Source organism: Strix uralensis, chromosome 14 (genome assembly GCF_047716275.1).
Source record: "Strix uralensis isolate ZFMK-TIS-50842 chromosome 14, bStrUra1, whole genome shotgun sequence".
Lineage (NCBI taxonomy): Eukaryota > Metazoa > Chordata > Aves > Strigiformes > Strigidae > Strix > Strix uralensis.
The window spans coordinates 12544972-12557909 of record NC_133985.1 but is presented as its reverse complement, the minus strand read 5'-3'; the positions used below and the strand labels follow the sequence as shown (position 1 = coordinate 12557909).

The following is a 12938-nucleotide window of genomic DNA, read 5'->3' as shown; positions in this document are numbered from 1 at the left end:
GTGAAACACATCATGTGAACTCTGTTTTACTTCTCTTCTACAATGAGTGATAGCTTAGAACCTAAAATAGAAAGCTTGTTAAAGAAAGTGATAATACCAACACACCAGTATCACTGTTTGTCACTGGATGTCTTCTTTTTTGATGTCTCACTTTAGAGTAAATATGTCAGGCAGATCAATATACTTTAAAAACTGTTACATATTCAAAATTGCCAATGATGTCTTGAAGCATTCCTTTTTGTCTTGACATCTTCTTGATGTCAACATATATTATCCTCCACACACTTTTAAAAAACCCAACCAAACAACAACCTAAGCTTTTATAAGATGATTTGGTTTCTAATTTTCTTAGGAATTATTTGCCACAAACTATATGGTATACAGCTTCTTGCATGTTAAAATACAGGTCCCAGTAGTAGGTGAAAAAAATCCACTATTCCAGTCCCAACAGCCACTATGCTTATTTGTAATAATGGACATGTTGTTATTTCTTTTGCAATTCAGGCCATCCCATTTTCGATCACTGCAAGTTACAGCATTTTGACAGGATCTCACAATTCCCGTATAGCAATGAGTACTATCCAACTGAACAAGTTAACAGTGCTATCCAAAAGGAGCAAGGAAGAAAACGAATCACTCCGTTATGTCCTTGTGCATAAACACAACAAACAGTAACAATAAAACACAGTAAGGAATAATTGCAATTTATCTGGACATGATGTAAGCAGGTAAGAAAGTATACATGAAGACTCCCGTGCATGCAGCAGTATTTATATCCTCTGAAGTTATTCCTCAGCAAATGACTTACTAGATTCATTTCCAACCCCACGGACTCAGCTGACATTGAGAAGCCTCAGCAATCTTTCATCTCTGGCCTACACTGTCATGTGTTTTATCAGCTCTGCAAGTGTCAAAAGTCAGTATAAAACAACCACTACACTTCCTGTTCAATTCAAATGGATTGTTACTATATGTATCCTCCAAAAAGGCCATGGAGTATATCAATCTCTATCAAAATTACTATTTATGCTTAATTCAGACTAGCCATGTTATCTCTGCTACTGAGTCCCCCTAGTATCATCGAGAATGGAGAGCTCACGGAGAAGAGGCTCTCGAGCTAAGCATTCACTTCTTCCTGCAGACCTTTCAGTAATTTCAGATTGCAAACTTAGTCTTATTTTAGAACTACCTGAGAGGTCTTCATACAGGCAGCAAGCGTGCTCATCACACTATATGACTTTATTACAGTTTATCCACATCATCTATGTTTCCTCAGCTCAACTCCTCTGGCCAACCGTTGTCTGATTAAAACTACAGAAAGGCATGTCATAACAGTTAAACATGGCACGAGAGCATTTTGTATAAAGCAGAGGATAAGTTTTATTTTCAGGCATGAGAAATTTAAGACCGAATTTCCCTAGATTACAACTAAGCTTAAAAAATAAATGCCACCAACATGTGGCACCACCTTTTTTCCTCTCCTCATACAGTTTCATTGCACACATTTTTTTTCAAGTGCAGTCAAACAGAACAGCAACAGACAACCTAAGACCTGTAATATATATACAGTGTTTCTACGGAGCGAGCAACATGAACAGGAAAGCTGACTCTATGACCCATAAAAACTTTAGAAATTTTCATCACATCTGAAGTTAACAGACAAAAATTTACAGTACTGAAGAAGAGTATAAACTGCATTAGGCACACTGTTGAATGGTGTAGGAGGAAAAATACAGGGCTTCGAACAAGCCATTTGAAGCACAATAGAAAGGTTAAGGCATTAATGCAGGCTTGGTATCCAACCAACTATGTTAAGGGCATCTTTGGGTCAGTGGAGTTTTTCATCTGGAGGAAATCTCTTCTTTACCTGCAAAGCAAGAGGCAACTTAATTATTCCTTTAATTGAAGACAATTTACTAATGGAAGACCTGGTTGTTAACCACAACTATTCCCATTCCAGAAATGCATTGAGAAATGGTCAGAAACCACAGATAATCTATATGCAGCTTCAAGAATAATCTCTACTTCCTTGCTTTCTTAGCAGTTTAATTTCTGAAGTTACCGCAAGTGGTTTTAGTTACATTGTAAGCTGGTAGAACAACTATTTTACTGGGAAGTTTTCAATGCTGTGACATCATCCAGTCATCTGGATTCTTGCACTTGCATGAAGAAAGTTCCTGGTCTGAGAACACAAGACTGTAAATTGACAAATTTAAAGACAAAAGGTGGCATTAGATCGCATTGCTTAAGAGAGGCTACAGCCCATATTTACCACAGCTACAGAAGTTTGCATGTTCTTACCTACTGTCATCCATGCCATTAACTTGATTATATAGACAAGTCATCTGATACATCATCATCATCACTTGAACTGGAGGGATACTGACCCAAAAGACAGACCAAACTTCTGTAATTTGCACAGATCAATCAAGTCAGCATCTGTAGAAGCTCCTCACTAGAATGCAGTAACCTTCAGTGTGCATTTTCATCCTGCTCCATTAGTCAAGTAAAATGGGTTTGCTTAGACTATCCTCATTTTTAAATAATATCTCTCCACTCTGGGAGTACATCATTCTTTTTGCTTTAACTCTACATTGTCCGTACTAATCCATCCAAACCTCAACTGAAAGAGGAATGGGAGGGAGAAAAAAAGTATAGTACATGCACCTCAAATCCTGAAAAAGCACATCTTAAAAGCCAAAAATAACTGGTCAAAGAAGAAATGGTAGCTGTATTTATGGGATTCTGTGCAGTGTCAAGAGATATATCCCAACTCTTTCACATGGAATCTAATTCACAGCTCCTGTCTAGTGCGAAACTCAACAGGAGGCTCTCGGTGCAGAGGCACATGACAGCAAAAGACAGGACACTGCAGCCTGATCAAGGTAGCCATCTCCTTGCCGCTCAGCTCGCTCAACACTACAATTCAAACAAAGTTATGGAGAATAGTACGTCCTGTAATAGCACATTTCCAGCAAGAAAGAACATAATATTTAACTATGATATTTAAGGATTATTATAGGCTTTCACTTTTTTAAAGCATTCTTTTTCACAAAGACAAGAACCTTAATTCTATTCCAAAATTAAGTCAATGAAATCAAATACATCAAAGGTTAAAATAAACGGCTTCATATAATACAACAGCATGCACTATATGGGTCTTAAATTCTCCATTAATAAGTTTAAAAATGACAGCTCATCACAAATTTTTTGGCCATCCTAGAACACATTAGTTCCCTCTCTTCCTTGGTACAAATCTACCTCCAGTTCTCTAGAAAATCCTTCACTGAAAGGGAGGCGGAAAGCCCTTATTCTTTTAGCAAGCACCAAGAGTTTTATCTCATCTCCAGTTTGTCCTTGCTGGTTGCAACAGAGACCATTTATCAGTCAGAAGGAAGCCCAATTTTTCTATCGAAGCCATCAGCTTGTCCAGATAACTACCTTTCAATTTTCAGATCTCAGGCAACTGAATCATCCTGTGGGATTCAGGGATCTGTATGGCCATTACCAGAATACACTGGTGTGTTTTAGCTAACTAATTATGTGTTAATACACAAGCAGTGAAAATGTGCGTAGAAAATTCAGCTTGACTGATTTAGCTAATTACAGGCTTCTACTTGAAGCAGGGCCAAATCTACCTTTAGCTTCTGCTTGCTGCTTAAAAAGAGAAGATACAGACACATACACACACCACAGTGACAACACCACAGTTCAGATGAAGCCTACTTTGAAGCAGTGGAGCTTTGCTTCAGGGTAAATGTTCAGGATGCTTTACAGACAGCATTTAACTGAGCAATAACATCAACTGTCATCTGTCTGCTGCTATTGGACTTGTGTAAATAGAAGTTAAAAGTAATAATAGCAAGGGGGTAGGCAGTTAAAGCTAAAAGGACAAAAAAGAACCCAGGTAAAAAACTAAGCGTGTCTAATTATTCAGTTACCAGCATAAAAACTAAAGTCATGGGTACTTCTTTTCACAGCTATCCTTCACTTGAGCCTTCAACTCCAAACGCTGCCATTCTAGAGAAACCTGAAGTCATCGTGGTACTTTTAGTACAAGACCGTATTTTTGCTGGTCATATCAGAAAGCATGCCCAAGAACTGCAACAACAGCATTCCAATAGCACTACCCAGATAGCAACCACCAAGCTCATCTATGATTAAAGCTGCACACAGGCTACCATTAGGAAAAAAATAAAACATTCACCTGTAAGCTCAGTGTTAGTGCTATACATTGACAGGAGATAAAGAACCATTCAAATTGCAGTTCTCACTCTTTCCAGATGAATGAGGGCAACGGTATATTGCCTTGGAAATCAGGACAGGCCTTGGATAGATGGTAGCAGGCTTGAAGAGAGGTTTAACAATTGTTAAAGATTAGGAAATCCACTTATCCTAGCTATTAAAAGGCAGCCCAGCCTGATCTTTTTTTTTTTTTTGTAGGAGGAAGAAGTGTACTGTTCTCCTTACAAACCCCTGCTTACTGAACACAGCACCACATGACATGAAGCAGAGAAAAATAACTGTACAATAACTCAGTCCAAGCTTTTCACACTATCCAGTCAAGATTAACATCCAAAATATGTTTTGTTGCAGCTTATAGACAGATAGATTTCTCCTGCAGAACAGCTAGCAATTCTGAACACACTGCTTACACTACTGTTTCAATTACTCCTGAAGCTTTAACACACCACATATATTAATAAATCTGATCATACTCACCTAGTCAATAAATTGCAGCAGAGGACAGACATCCTTAAGGCCAGTGATATTTAAGATACCAGATTGTTTCATTGCTTAACTGCGGCCCAAAGAGAGGGTTGAGTTGAGCCAGAATCGCAATCAGCCAACTGCAAGACAACCCCCCCAACCCAAAAGAGAGAACATCAGCCATATTACAAAGCTTATGATAATGGCAAGTCTTGTCCAAAGGACTATCAGAGAAGGAAAGATGATTTTCAGGAAGGTCTAGTATCAAATCAAAATTTTACTCAAGCTCATACACAAACACCAAATATCAACAATGAAGATCTGGTACCGAATCATTCTGCAACTGAAACATTAATTATCCTCTTCAATTTAAAGCAACACAAAACCACCTAACAGCATTTCTTTCGTACTTTGACAGAAAAGTGTTTTGAGACATATGAAACTCAGGCATTTGTGGGCTCAGAAGACAGAAACACGAGACAGACCTTTTCTCAGTGCCTTTGAAGCCTCCTTTAAACAAAAACCTCTGAGAACCATACCCTGTCACATTTGCTCTTATTTTCAGAGTGTGACAACCTGCCCTTGCAGACATAGTATATTTTTCATCAGAGATTGAACAAAAGTGAATTTAAACCTGTCACAGAGATCAACAGGAACCTGAAGCACAAGGGTACAATGCTACAGGAACACACACACAAATTTAAAAACCCACAACAACAAGACCAGTATGACCACAAACTTCAGATCATCAGCAACAGCAGCCTCGTCATCAGAGCAGTTCACAAACTAACATTGCTGAAGCCATAACCAGAACTGAGAACAAGAGGAATGTAGTTTGTGGAAAATATCCAGGAAAACTAAACAGAAATAAATATTCCACTGTTAAAAAGATATATTTGCGTTGTAAATATTACAAGATTCAGAAAAAGTGATGGATGCTTCCATGGATTTAAATCTATGTTAAATACTAACTATATAAACACATTTAGTGAACACACTGGCTCATCTGTCTGCTATTTCTAGAATGCTTTGTAAGGAGGAGAAAAAGCAGAGCAGCTTTGTAATGGGAGCTGCCACAAATGTATCAGAGTGCTTAGGCAGTCATGGAAAATTCCACACAAACCTTGATGCTTGGACCAGCAAACGAAGTGCAGGGCAGCTGTAAAATGGCTAGAACAGCCAGGGGCAAAAGATGTGGGCCAGACTTGAAGAAAACACATCAATCCTCTTAAAATTTACAAATATTTATTTTCAATGCCGCTTTCAGTTTTGCACAAAGCAGGACTCTAGCTAAAACGACATGCTGAGCCTGCAGCAGTCTATCAGTCATGCACGCCTTGAAATAGGTAGCAGGCTCTACAAAGCAATTAAAACATCAGCAAGACACCACCAAGAAGAGCCAATAACCTTTAGGCTGACATGTTTCTACTTTGCTATCCAAAGTGATGACAACAATGTCTTCTGAAACCATGTTAATCATTACGTTAAATTTACTTAAGGGAAAAGCAAATGAGCTCTTAAAAATACCACAGAATTTTATTTTGCAAGGGTTAATTTTCAGATACAAAAGACAGATCGAAGGGGTGCCAGAGCACTGTACCATCTGCCTTTAGCATCCTGAACTAACAGAAGTGGGAGGAGGGTAGGAACACTAAAAGTCTGTTAAAGCACATAATTCTCTCTCACTGTACAGAAGGAAGGAACTCTATGCACAAATATCTCACCTCTCTGTGCTTCCTGAGTTCAGACCCAGCATGGCTGTGAATTAAATGAGCTGGAAGCACATTCAAAATATCGACTTGTCCCAGCTGTATAACCATGCTTTAGGCAAGCACTGTGCAGTTTTCAAAAGCTGTTTGTTGGGACCATGCTGGATACCCAAGCTCCGAGCCACAGTGGCATTGCAGGTCAATAGTATATTCCTCCTCCCTGCTCTGCTAGGGCCTAATAATTTAAAGCAGTAGTTAGGCACTGAACTCTGTGACTCCCTTGCATTCAACATAAGCCATGCAAAAGCTTTTCCCACATTGCTTAAGCGATGCTGCTTTATACAATAACCTATCATGACACCGCAAAACAAAACGCGGCATTTAAAGTAAAACAAAGCCTCTGTATCTAACATGTAATGTTCTAGAGTTGCTAAAATCAGGTATCGCATTCAAGCCACCCACAGGTCCTTAAATTCTACCAGATACCACTTACAACAGTTAGTGTTAATTACCCAGCTCAGACAAGGAAATTAAAGTCCCTTATGTTCTACTAGAAAGATTTTTTTAAAAGGTCTTTCTACCATAACTGCCATCTGTCTATGCTGCATATTACAAATTAAGGTCCTGCTATCTCTGTTTAAATGTCAATTTGGGCAACCATACTTTAATCCTTTTAGAATCAGTAGCAAATACTACCATTTTCCAAGCACCTTATCCTCTGTTAGTAGAATATCAAGGTGCTGTTTTCAGGAACTGCTTTGTAAGCAGCAAAATAGATTTAGATTTTGACAGTACCTTACAAGATGGTGTAACCTATCATTTCTGCAGCAGTAACTCCTTATACTTTGCCTTATATTTTATCAGGTTCCTGAGGCTCGTGTATTGTCCTTCAAAAGGCTGCTGGCTACAGTATCTGTACACAAGTTATGCACTTACCCATGCAAAAATTTTCCATAGAACAACCAAATTAACACCATGTTATGAATATAGTTATTTAAAATGATCACTGTTAAATCTAAACAGCTTTAAATTGAAATGTGATCGACTTCAAATTTAGTTAGCACAAATTCAGTTTGATGCAAATCAATTTGTCAATCAAGTGGTGTTTAATGAGGTCAGGAAGTTGTTTTTTTACCCTATTTTCAACTGGAAAGCCAACTCAAAGAGTACGAAAGTAGGTCTAGCAGAGTTCTAAACAACTCTACAAAGAAGTAGGTAACCGCACCAGCCACCTACTAAGGACACACAAATACAGAAGACCATACCTGGGACAACACGAGTTATTTTAATTCTAACATATCCAACAAAGAATCCTCTGAAACCATGCTTTCAGGCTTCCTTCAAGACTGGTATGAAAAATTAGCCTTTCTTTAGTTACTGAAATTAAGGTCTGAAATTTTTTCAGTGCTTCCTCCAAAAAAGGAAAAGGATATGGAAAGAACAAACTTGCATATGTTTGAATAAAACAGAGGAAAGAGAAGCTGGACTAGATGATCTTTCAAGGTCCTTTCCAACCATGGCTGCTCTATGATTTTATACAGAATTCAAGGTGGAAAAAACAGAGACGGCGTGATGAGGCAAGTTCTATCTTGGAACATGAGAAGAAAATCTGCTTTTTGTTGTATTCTGGCAAGCTGACACTATATATGTAATTTATGTGGTTGGGTAAAACTACTGATGGTTTAAAACATAGAGAGATTTTGCTGCTTCTCTTTTTTTCAAGGCATAACTGGAGAAAGCCAAAGGAAATACAGAAAACAAGTTAGAGCCCACGAGATTATGAAAGAGCCCCCTCACTGGACATGCAAGAACAGATTATAAATCATGTTAATGACACCGGATTTAAAATAGGTCTGTTTTGGCACAAAAATCACTAAATGTACAAGTGAAATAGCACTGTACATTTGAAGAGTTCACAGCATTCAGTCAAAGTTAAGACATTCTACAACAAATACACTCCACATCATAATCCTGAGGATTCTGTAGATGCCACGCGGTCTCAACTTCAAGGAAACTGTCCTTCAAACAATAAAGAAAACCAACCCTAAACTTCAAGGATTTTAGAAGAGTAGGACGTTATTTCTGTTAAAATACAGACTAGGAAGAACTTAAGTGAGAACTTTAAACAAAACCAAAACAAAACCCAATGCCCCCCAAAGTTACTGTAACATAAACGCAGCAACCTATTAAAAATGAGCATTCAGCTGCTCTTTCTTAGCCAAGCATTGGGGACTTACCACAAGACTGGGCTGCTACATACTTTATGTGCAGGCAAGGAGGCCTTCATAGCACTGAGATTCCCAAATTTCAATCCCAAATTCAAGTTGTTGGCACTACAAAGCTCTTCTCAAGTTTCTACATCTGCTCACCAAAACTTTACAAAACTGTCATAGATACAAAACACAGAACCAAGTTTGCTGAATACAGCAAGCAATTATCCAGAAGAATGATTTCTTAGAACATTACGTGTCAAATACTCTGAATAAAAAAAAAGCTTCACCTGTATAAAACCTGAATATCACAATATTAAACTAAATTAAACCTGCATAAGCCTGTGCCACAGGCCAACCCAACGTGGAACCAAAGAGGCCTCTCCTGGGACATGCCAACACCAGTAATATGGCTTTTGGCTGCCCGTTCTTAAGAACGAGTCTTGAGATTAGAGATACATCTCTCTAAATGTTCATGTTAAGCTCCTTAGAGTAGCATAAATAATGCCTAAATACTTCAGGAAAGTACAAATACTGCTCAGATTCAAGTGGAACTCTGAATAATTATTACAAGTTAACACTAAAGATCTAACCAGACTTTTACCAACTTACTCTCCATAAAAAATTATTTCAAAGTTATTTCTGCATAGCACTTTCTTTGACAAGATCAACGTCTACAGTCTTAAAAAATATAAAAAAGAGAGAACAAAGAAAACGATAAGCACGTTTTCCCTTGCAGACTCCAGCTACAGCTGGTTTACCTCTTGACAAATCACAAACATGAGGAGTTTCTCAACAAGTCATTTTGTTATTTCTACTAATTCTCTTACAGAAAAGAGGTAGCCTCAAAATATACTGTGCATTTTAACAGAAAGCCTTAATATATAAAGCATCACAAGTCTGTCACAAAAATTATCTGTCATATATAAAAAAACCCCCACATACAAGTTTTTCAACCCACTGCTCTACCAGATTTCAAGAATATATTAAACCAAACTAAGTAAAGCAAAACTCATCAGTAGGCTTAATTTAGTATCACCTTAGAAATAAATGTAAAGTATAAAGAATGAAAAGGCCAAAAAGTCATTGCTCTACTGTGAATCAGAAAAATTCTAGAATTGACAGACTGCCATTACACTTGTGAGAGAATAAGCCAGTGAACTGGAAAGGAGTAATATCATGTCAACACAGAGCACTATTCCACATTTATGTGTCAGAGGACAACAGAAGGAATTCAGTTTTAATTCAGTATCTTCCAAGAGGAAAAATGTTTTCTTCAGCATGTTGAAGGTCTGTAGAACTAAGAATTCTAAAAACTGTCAAAAAATACCACGTGTCTAAACCTGTGACACACTTGAAAAGCTACTTCCCGAATGCTTTGAGGATACAAAAAAGGAACTTCTGGTTAAATCAGAACTGTGCTTCGATTAAGAGGCAAGACATTATTTATACTTACAACAGGTAGCAGCAAACAGCACATGTCACCAGCATTGTGTTGATAACACTGCAAAAAAGGAGAGAAACAGCTGATTAGGTGTCATGTTATGACTGACCACAAGACACACTGGAAAAAAAAAACAGCAAAGAAGAACAAGTTCAACTTTGATCATACGGAAAGTGACTCAACATGACTGTTCTAACTTCTTCCAGCTGAGTAAGTTGCAGAGGCACAGCTAACGCTCTGCAAAAGAACTGACACAGCTCTGGCAAACCGAAGTATATCAGCTGTATTTAACAAAAACCACTCAGAAGAGGAGCAAAATCTTATGCAGTCAGTGTCCTTGCTCCATTTCACAGTCACTTCTACCAGCAAGTTAGTAAACTACTGAAGTTGGATGTTCTAACGCTAACAGTAAACAAAAAAACTTTTCTCCATTTGCAAAATTCTGCTTACAGAAAACTTCAGTATCAAAATATATAATTTTACATAATGAATGAGGGTTTTGCAGATTGAGTACAAAATAAAGTCTCAAAGCCACATGACATTATCTGCAGGATAAGATTTTCCCTTCTTGCTGCAAGAGAACTGTGTCACAAACCATATTTAAGCTGAAAAGAAGCAAGAACCAAGCAGCTCTTGAAATTGAAAATGGTAAAACTGCAGCTATACACCCATTTTCTTAACAGTAAGAGATCTATACAGCTCATGAAACTTAGTAGCAAAGTAGAGGATTTTTTTCTTTTTAAATTAAAAAAAGGGATTTCCCTCTATGTATCTCCCCCCCCAAACCAAGTAACAAAAACTCATGGTAGGTCAGTAACTTCCATTCCTTTTGTGACATAGTTAACATTCAGTATTTTTCATCTATCAATACACAGCCATCACCTCAACTTTCAAAGGAAAACTAACATAGACAGCATTAAGCTTCAGGAACCCTTCCTTTCCAGGGATTCCCAGAGTCATTGTTTGGGAGTTTTAACCTGTGCAATGTGAATTCTTAGGTCAGTTAAAGTTTGTGTTGACTTCTTGTTAAAAAAAGAACAATCCTATTCAGAAACAGGCTTTGGGTAGAGGGTTTTTTGTTTTTTTTTTTTTTTTTTTTTTTTAAGATGAGATGTTAACAGACTACACACTGTTACTATAGACATGCTGTTGAATCAGAACACAGTAGTGCTCTATTCATATTTGTTAAACAATCACATTTTGGAATAACAACAGAACATCTGTTCGTAACCCACATAATTTAAGAACATGCCTGGAAGACGTATTTCCAAGGTATTTCTGAGGACAGGCAAGTTTTCAGGCACAAAACATACTTTGATTTGAAACTGAGGCAGTAAATACCAGAGCTAAATGGAACTTGAAGAAAGTTCCTCCAAGTTTAGATAAACAACTAAGAGAAAAGACAATTGGTACCTGTGGAGTAGAGGGGATGTCAGAGAGAGGAAGAGAGATTAAGAAGTCATTATCTCCTAGGGAAAAGAGAAAGACAAAAACTTGTCTACGTTTTAATCTGAGCAGCTACGACCACTGCAGGAAAAATACCGTTGCTTAGATGCCTGGCTTTGTCCTCCAGGCCACCACAGCTACAAGACCACTAGCATACATGTAAGCACAGAACAGAGATCTACTACAGCAACTTTTTCAGTCTCATCCGGTGTGAAACTAGAGGATGGTGGAATAAGTTAGAAGAGATCAAGTAAGAAAAGAAAAAGGAAGTTATTGCTCAAACACCATCTAACTCCACAATAGACCTCCCTGCCACAGGACGCCGCATATGCAGTCGTTTCCAGGGTTGGTGGGGAGAACTCAAACGCGTGACGGATTATTAAGGCACGGAGACACCGCTCCTGGCTCCGGCCCCACGCTCGAGATGCCGCACAGGCGTTGGCTCGGGCCTTCCGCCGCTGGCTGGATCTCGGCTGGCACAGGCGCCTGGGCCCGCCCGCCCTCCGCGCTGCGCCAGTACGGCGACGGGGAGCCCGCAGGGCTACTGCGGCAGGAGGCGGCGGCTCCGGGCCTGGCGGAGCGGCGAGCTCGGCAGAGACGGCGCTGCAGGGCGCCGCGGCGGCCGCTGGGCCTCGACGGTGGGGGAAAGGGGAACTCGACAGAGCCGGGGCCGCAAGGCCGCTGCTGCCCGGCAGGCCCGCAAGGGCACGGCGCGCCTCCGCAGGCCGCCGCCGCTGCCTCGTGGTACCGGTCCCGCCTCCGCCGGGGGCCTCCTCACATACTACCCCCGCCCGCCCGTGCTTGAGGGGGAAGGGAAGCGAAAGGGCCCGCCGCCCCCCTCAGAGTGGCCCCGGCCTCCCGCCACCCCCCCGGCCACTCACCCGCGGTTGGGCCCCTTGGGTACGAGCCAAGGCAAGACGCCGCCAACCACCCCCCAGAAAACGCTCATGACGATGATAGGCACCGCCAGGCCACCGTACGCCATGGCCGGGCCGGCGGCGGAGGGAAGCGGCTCGGTCCGACCCGGCGCGGCGCCTCCCCTCCCCTTCCCAACGGCCGGCCGCAGCGCCCCGCCCCGCCCCGCCCGCCAATCAGCGCCCGCTACGTCACCGGAGCCCGGCGGGCGGTGGCGCACCTGGCAGCGCAAGGGGCGCGAGCGCGCGGCCCCGCCCCCCGCGCTAGGCCCCGCCCTCCGCCCCGTGGAGCGGCCCCGGCGCCGCGGGGGGAGAAGCAGGAAGATGTCGAGGCGAGGGAGCGGCCCCCGCCGGGACCGGAGCGCACCGAGGAACCGGGAGGATGGCGAAGGCCCCCGCTGGAGAGCGGCCCTGCTCATGGTGAGCTCAGCGGCGGACCCCCGGACAACAGCGAAAGCGAAGCCCAGGCCTTGCTCAGTGCATCGACTCAAGGTGAAGGAAAATC

The 12938-nt window shown here is 41.0% G+C and overlaps 1 protein-coding gene across 2 annotated transcripts; it reads right to left on the bottom strand.

The window, feature by feature from the left end:
• Positions 1-688: 688 nt before the first annotated feature.
• On the bottom strand, positions 689-12591 carry ATP6V0E1 (ATPase H+ transporting V0 subunit e1). 2 transcript variants are annotated; one of them, XR_012630897.1, is made up of 5 exons: positions 12401-12591; positions 10086-10133; positions 4723-4850; positions 4208-4347; positions 689-1867 (listed from the first exon to the last, which is right to left on the bottom strand). XR_012630897.1 is itself a non-coding variant. In XM_074884248.1 (4 exons), the coding sequence occupies exons 1-3, from the start codon at positions 12502-12504 to the stop codon at positions 4757-4759; spliced, it is 246 nt and encodes an 81-aa protein (XP_074740349.1). In that variant the 5' UTR covers positions 12505-12587; the 3' UTR covers positions 689-1867; positions 4723-4756. The 2 variants fall into 2 exon arrangements, 1 of the variants encoding a protein (XP_074740349.1); XM_074884248.1 differs by lacking the exon at positions 4208-4347 and having other exon boundaries at positions 12401-12587.
• Between the last annotated feature and the right edge of the window lie 347 nt (positions 12592-12938).